Here is a 7,989-nt window from a genome sequence, read left to right as displayed (position 1 = left end):
TTTCTACAAATGATTTTCTTATTACAATCTTTGTGAATTTATTTAGTCTAAATACTTCCATTGTATTTTTTACTATATAATGTTTCAAATAATGGTGCGCCGACGTAACAATATTTTGTTTATTAAAACTTCTCATTTAATATATATATTTTTATGAAATCTAACAATAAGAAATCGAAATGAGAGTATAAAAATGTAAAGAAATGTTCAACCTAACCTAACCTAAATCGCTTTCTACAAATGATTTTCTTATTACAATCTTTGTGAATTTATTTAGTCTAAATACTTCCATTGTATTTTTTACTATATAATGTTTCAAATAATGGTGCGCCGATGTAACAATATTTTGTTTATTAAAACTTCTCATTTAATATATATATTTTTATGAAATCTAACAATAAGAAATCGAAATGAGAGTATAAAAATGTAAAGAAATGTTCAACCTAACCTAACCTAAATCGCTTTCTACAAATGATTTTCTTATTACAATCTTTGTGAATTTATTTAGTCTAAATACTTCCATTGTATTTTTTACTATATAATGTTTCAAATAATGGTGCGCCGATGTAACAATATTTTGTTTATTAAAACTTCTCATTTAATATATATATTTTTATGAAATCTAACAATAAGAAATCGAAATGAGAGTATAAAAATGTAAAGAAATGTTCAACCTAACCTAACCTAAATCGCTTTCTACAAATGATTTTCTTATTACAATCTTTGTGAATTTATTTAGTCTAAATACTTCCATTGTATTTTTTACTATATAATGTTTCAAATAATGGTGCGCCGATGTAACAATATTTTGTTTATTAAAACTTCTCATTTAATATATATATTTTTATGAAATCTAACAATAAGAAATCGAAATGAGAGTATAAAAATGTAAAGAAATGTTCAACCTAACCTAACCTAAATCGCTTTCTACAAATGATTTTCTTATTACAATCTTTGTGAATTTATTTAGTCTAAATACTTCCATTGTATTTTTTACTATATAATGTTTCAAATAATGGTGCGCCGATGTAACAATATTTTGTTTATTAAAACTTCTCATTTAATATATATATTTTTATGAAATCTAACAATAAGAAATCGAAATGAGAGTATAAAAATGTAAAGAAATGTTCAACCTAACCTAACCTAAATCGCTTTCTACAAATGATTTTCTTATTACAATCTTTGTGAATTTATTTAGTCTAAATACTTCCATTGTATTTTTTACTATATAATGTTTCAAATAATGGTGCGCCGACGTAACAATATTTTGTTTATTAAAACTTCTCATTTAATATATATATTTTTATGAAATCTAACAATAAGAAATCGAAATGAGAGTATAAAAATGTAAAGAAATGTTCAACCTAACCTAACCTAAATCGCTTTCTACAAATGATTTTCTTATTACAATCTTTGTGAATTTATTTAGTCTAAATACTTCCATTGTATTTTTTACTATATAATGTTTCAAATAATGGTGCGCCGATGTAACAATATTTTGTTTATTAAAACTTCTCATTTAATATATATATTTTTATGAAATCTAACAATAAGAAATCGAAATGAGAGTATAAAAATGTAAAGAAATGTTCAACCTAACCTAACCTAAATCGCTTTCTACAAATGATTTTCTTATTACAATCTTTGTGAATTTATTTAGTCTAAATACTTCCATTGTATTTTTTACTATATAATGTTTCAAATAATGGTGCGCCGATGTAACAATATTTTGTTTATTAAAACTTCTCATTTAATATATATATTTTTATGAAATCTAACAATAAGAAATCGAAATGAGAGTATAAAAATGTAAAGAAATGTTCAACCTAACCTAACCTAAATCGCTTTCTACAAATGATTTTCTTATTACAATCTTTGTGAATTTATTTAGTCTAAATACTTCCATTGTATTTTTTACTATATAATGTTTCAAATAATGGTGCGCCGATGTAACAATATTTTGTTTATTAAAACTTCTCATTTAATATATATATTTTTATGAAATCTAACAATAAGAAATCGAAATGAGAGTATAAAAATGTAAAGAAATGTTCAACCTAACCTAACCTAAATCGCTTTCTACAAATGATTTTCTTATTACAATCTTTGTGAATTTATTTAGTCTAAATACTTCCATTGTATTTTTTACTATATAATGTTTCAAATAATGGTGCGCCGATGTAACAATATTTTGTTTATTAAAACTTCTCATTTAATATATATATTTTTATGAAATCTAACAATAAGAAATCGAAATGAGAGTATAAAAATGTAAAGAAATGTTCAACCTAACCTAACCTAAATCGCTTTCTACAAATGATTTTCTTATTACAATCTTTGTGAATTTATTTAGTCTAAATACTTCCATTGTATTTTTTACTATATAATGTTTCAAATAATGGTGCGCCGATGTAACAATATTTTGTTTATTAAAACTTCTCATTTAATATATATATTTTTATGAAATCTAACAATAAGAAATCGAAATGAGAGTATAAAAATGTAAAGAAATGTTCAACCTAACCTAACCTAAATCGCTTTCTACAAATGATTTTCTTATTACAATCTTTGTGAATTTATTTAGTCTAAATACTTCCATTGTATTTTTTACTATATAATGTTTCAAATAATGGTGCGCCGACGTAACAATATTTTGTTTATTAAAACTTCTCATTTAATATATATATTTTTATGAAATCTAACAATAAGAAATCGAAATGAGAGTATAAAAATGTAAAGAAATGTTCAACCTAACCTAACCTAAATCGCTTTCTACAAATGATTTTCTTATTACAATCTTTGTGAATTTATTTAGTCTAAATACTTCCATTGTATTTTTTACTATATAATGTTTCAAATAATGGTGCGCCGATGTAACAATATTTTGTTTATTAAAACTTCTCATTTAATATATATATTTTTATGAAATCTAACAATAAGAAATCGAAATGAGAGTATAAAAATGTAAAGAAATGTTCAACCTAACCTAACCTAAATCGCTTTCTACAAATGATTTTCTTATTACAATCTTTGTGAATTTATTTAGTCTAAATACTTCCATTGTATTTTTTACTATATAATGTTTCAAATAATGGTGCGCCGATGTAACAATATTTTGTTTATTAAAACTTCTCATTTAATATATATATTTTTATGAAATCTAACAATAAGAAATCGAAATGAGAGTATAAAAATGTAAAGAAATGTTCAACCTAACCTAACCTAAGAATAAAAATCTTTTGTTTATTAAAAACTTCTCATTTAATATATATATTTTCGATTTATTTTTTAGTTGTTATTGTGGAATTTTAGACATGCTCAAACTTGTAACAGATTTGCTATTACTAACGCCATTGTTTCTTTATTAGTCATAAGTGATAAGCATACAGTTTGAATATTATCGTTATCACTTCCGGTATTTTAATAGGTTTGTTCCGCTACATTGTGCAAGTTAGTATAAAACGACTGTGTATCTTTTTTGGATTCATCACTAAGTTGTTCAGTGTCTTCTTGTTAAGAACTATTGTGCGAGTGTTGTCTAGTAAGTGCTAAGCACATGTCGAACTATGATCATGTTACTAGTGTGTTATTTACTAAAGAACAGGAGATTGAAAGTAATTGCTGGACTGACAAGGAATTGGAAGAAATTTGCGAGATTGTGGAATCAGCAGAATGTGCTATGGAAGCTTTCAACGATAAATTCACCAGTATTGAGTCAAAGACTTTTGATTCACAATTTGATGAAGCTTTGTTCAACATAAGTGAAAGTGTGGAGAAGCAGTAAGTAATAATGATTATTAATGTTTTTTTATTTATTTCTTTTTTTTTTCCTGTTTAAATTTATGAGATGTTGAATTTAAAACTTATTTTTTCTTTGTTAACCAGCTTACAAGTTGGCAGAGGCTTGAAACGCGTAGCTCAAGATAACAATAAAAAAGTTGTGAAAATGAGACGTCCAAGCGAACCTTCAACTTCGAGGGATTCAGAACCATCAGTTCAACCATTAAACAGTGACATGATCAACTGTGAGGTATGCAAAATACTTGTTAAAAGGAGATATTTAGCAAATCATTACCGAAGTAATATTCATAAAAATAATGCATTACGCATTCATCATAGTTTTCCTAATGTAACATTAATCGAAAAAGCATTTGGAAAACGTGTTTATACTTACAGAATAACTCCACTCTCCGTTAGTGATGAGCTTTTGGATTTTAATTTGTTTTTAAATTCCATCAAAGATACTCTTTTTACTTTAGTTAGTGAGAGTATAGTAGCTTTGAAAACCTTCAAAGTTAATTTTATACTCCGAGCTAATTTTATTCAACAATGTAGAGAATTGACAAATATTTTTGATTTTCAAACTCCGAATGTCATCATTAACGAATCTGTTAATCTAAATGAATTTCTCGATTCTTTAAATGAAATATTTGCAAACAAAATAACTGAGTTTGAAAAGAAAGACAGCGGTTGGTCTATTCAGAAAATATTTAGTTTGGATATGAATGTGAATAAATTTAATCCACTTCGCGGATCTTCATACATTGATTTGCCTCACGACATACGAAACAAAAAGGCAGTAATAAATGTAAAAAATAGCGACGTTCAGTGCTTTAAGTGGGCTTTACTCTCAGCATTGTACCCAGCAAATAAAAGTTCAGATCGAGTCACTTCATATTCAAAATATGAAAATAAGTTAAATTTTGATGGTGTCCCTTTTCCTGTGAAGTTAACAGATATTCATAAAATCGAAAAGTTGAATAATTTGAGTGTTAACGTTTATGGACTGGAATACAATGCTTTGAGTAAGTCTAACTCTCTGGTTGGTCCATTATATTTTACAAAGTGTCTCAAACCTATTCATATTAATTTACTTTACATAACGAGTGGAAGTAATGGGCATTATTGCTATATAAAAAAATTATCTCGTTTAGTGAGTCATCAGGTTACATCACGAAATAATGCCATTTACATTTGTGACGGCTGCCTTATTTATTTTAACAGTCAGAAAGCTCTCGTCTATGTCTATGATTGAATGATTGCACACATGTCAGAACCGATCTTCCAAATAAAGATATAAGTAAAAAAAACTGGCGTGGTGAAAATGTACCAAGTGATAAGATAAAATTCGAAGGTTATGAAAAGAAAAAGAGAGTACCCTTTGTGATTTACGCAGATTTTGAATCTTTTCTCAATCCAATCGATTCATGTTCCAATGATCCTTTTAAATCTTTCACTACCAACGTTCAAAGACATGATGTGTACAGCTTTGGTTATTATGTCAAATGTTCATATGATAATAAGCTTTCTAAGTATGTTACTTATACCGGCGAAAACTGTGCTAACGTATTTTTGACAAGTTTACGTAAAGATATAGAAATTATTTGTAGAGCTAATTCTTTTCAATGTCCTCTTCCTCTATCAGAAATAGACAACAAAACAATACAAGAAGCTTCTATATGTTACATATGTGAGAGTGAATTAAAGGCTGAACGATATATCGATCACGACTGGCATTTAGGTACTTTTATAGGTGTATGCCATGAGAATTGTAGCAAAAAAATTCATAGCACCTCATTTATTCCTATAATATTACATAATCTGAGCAATTACGATGCTCATTTTATTGTACATGCATTAAATTTTGCCGAAGGTGAAGTACAAATCATTCCACAAAATAAAGAAAAGTATATTTCTTTCTCAAAAATTCTGAATGTAAATGGTAAAAAGGTTGGTTTGAGGTTTATTGACTCTTTCAAATTTTTATCGAGTAGTTTAGATTCACTAACTAAGAATCTTAATGACGATGAGTTCCGCGAAACGAGAAAACAATATCCCTCTGATAAAGACTTTCAGTTGTTAAAGCGGAAAGGTGTTTATCCATATGAACATATGACTTCGTTCAAATCATTAGAATTATCATCTTTGCCACCAATTGAGTGTTTCGCTAGTACATTGACTGGTGAAAGCATTTCAGTTGATGATTATAATCATGCTCAAAAAGTATGGTCTCATTTCCACTGTCAAAGTATGGCTGACTATTCTAATCTTTATTTAAAAACTGATGTAATACTTTTATGTGATATTTTCGAAAATTTTAGAAATGTTTGCATGAAGACTTACGATTTAGATCCTGCTCATTACTATACCGCTCCAGGGTTAAGCGATTTAGGTTAGGTTAGGTTGAACATTTCTTTACATTTTTATACTCTCATTTCGATTTCTTATTGTTAGATTTCATAAAAATATATATATTAAATGAGAAGTTTTAATAAACAAAATATTGTTACATCGGCGCACCATTATTTGAAACATTATATAGTAAAAAATACAATGGAAGTATTTAGACTAAATGAATTCACAAAGATTGTAATAAGAAAATCATTTGTAGAAAGCGATTTAGGTTAGGTTAGGTTGAACATTTCTTTACATTTTTATACTCTCATTTCGATTTCTTATTGTTAGATTTCATAAAAATATATATATTAAATGAGAAGTTTTAATAAACAAAATATTGTTACGTCGGCGCACCATTATTTGAAACATTATATAGTAAAAAATACAATGGAAGTATTTAGACTAAATAAATTCACAAAGATTGTAATAAGAAAATCATTTGTAGAAAGCGATTTAGGTTAGGTTAGGTTGAACATTTCTTTACATTTTTATACTCTCATTTCGATTTCTTATTGTTAGATTTCATAAAAATATATATATTAAATGAGAAGTTTTAATAAACAAAATATTGTTACATCGGCGCACCATTATTTGAAACATTATATAGTAAAAAATACAATGGAAGTATTTAGACTAAATAAATTCACAAAGATTGTAATAAGAAAATCATTTGTAGAAAGCGATTTAGGTTAGGTTAGGTTGAACATTTCTTTACATTTTTATACTCTCATTTCGATTTCTTATTGTTAGATTTCATAAAAATATATATATTAAATGAGAAGTTTTAATAAACAAAATATTGTTACATCGGCGCACCATTATTTGAAACATTATATAGTAAAAAATACAATTTTTATTAAATTAAAATGATAGAAATTACATATTAAATGAGAAGTTTTTAATAAACAAATTGTTAGGCAACATAGCGACAAAGAGACGGGCACTGTGGTGTCGTTGGGTGATAAGTAATGCAAGAAAGAGACAGCAACACTGCACTGTGACGTAGGTTCGTTGTTAGCAATTCGGGGAAGCGAGCGATAAGGCCGGGCCCGAGCTTGATGAGGGTGACTGATAAGAGACGCGTCTAGTGGCATTTAATTAATCGAAAAGCTATCTTTGGAACGGTTAGAGCTACGGCTCTGGGACCCGGCGCAATCGATTCAAATGGGGGGCTAAACTTTTTTTTTTTTTTTAGTTTCGACGCATCGCCAAGTCGACGCGCGGGGTCTGGCACACTCCCGTGGTTCTAGCGCATTCGTTGGTTCTGGCGCGTGCGCCAGAACCAACGAATCCCAACTACTGACACTATTCGCAATTACGAAATAGTTTAAAAAGCAAATTTTATCTTCGTTTAACGTAGAAATTTAATAAAGTATTTTAAAGGATAAGGATTAATACCATTATGGAAAAATATCCCTCACAATAAAAAATATATTGAAATTACTATTTTTAGACAGAAATATGATCACTACACGTTATTCTTAAAAGATACAAATATGCTCTCGCGGACTTTTTTGTAGATCTTATTAAGAGGAACAATACTCCAGTACATTTTTTTCATGTAGTATTTACCATTAAAGCAGCGCATGCGCCAAAGTGTCTCAGCGGGTAGGACTTTATACACATTTATCGTATTTATGTTAATTTACATAAGAATGTACAAATAATAAACTATATATAAACCTTCCCTGAGAAATACTCGACCTAATGGTAAAAACCGCATCCAAATCCGTTGGGTGGTTTAGAAGAAGAAGAGTTAGAAAGTTCAGACAGACACAAAAAGCGACTTTGTTTTATAAGATATAGGAT

The 7,989-nt window shown here is 27.8% G+C and overlaps 1 protein-coding gene across 1 annotated transcript; it reads left to right on the top strand.

The window, feature by feature from the left end:
• The first annotated feature begins 3,051 nt into the window (after positions 1-3,051).
• Positions 3,052-5,038, top strand: LOC146536943 (uncharacterized). Its single transcript, XM_085189646.1, has 2 exons — positions 3,052-3,783; positions 3,889-5,038. The coding sequence occupies exons 1-2, from the start codon at positions 3,560-3,562 to the stop codon at positions 5,036-5,038; spliced, it is 1,374 nt and encodes a 457-aa protein (XP_085045772.1). The 5' UTR covers positions 3,052-3,559.
• Positions 5,039-7,989: the final 2,951 nt, after the last annotated feature.

Source organism: Heliconius melpomene, chromosome 8, assembly GCF_056956725.1.
Source record: "Heliconius melpomene rosina isolate 202511_hmr_F chromosome 8, ASM5695672v1, whole genome shotgun sequence".
Taxonomy (NCBI): domain Eukaryota; kingdom Metazoa; phylum Arthropoda; class Insecta; order Lepidoptera; family Nymphalidae; genus Heliconius; species Heliconius melpomene.
Note: the sequence above shows the minus strand (reverse complement) of the source record. Positions and strands in the feature narration are given on the sequence as shown.

Excerpts from the sequence above, each read along its gene's own strand:
- LOC146536943 (XM_085189646.1), top strand. The coding sequence starts at position 3,560 with ATGTCGAACTATGATCATGTTACTAGTGTGTTATTTACTAAAGAACAG. Across the intron at positions 3,784-3,888 it reads AGTGAAAGTGTGGAGAAGCA|CTTACAAGTTGGCAGAGGCT; the intron begins GTAAGTAATAAT and ends TTTGTTAACCAG.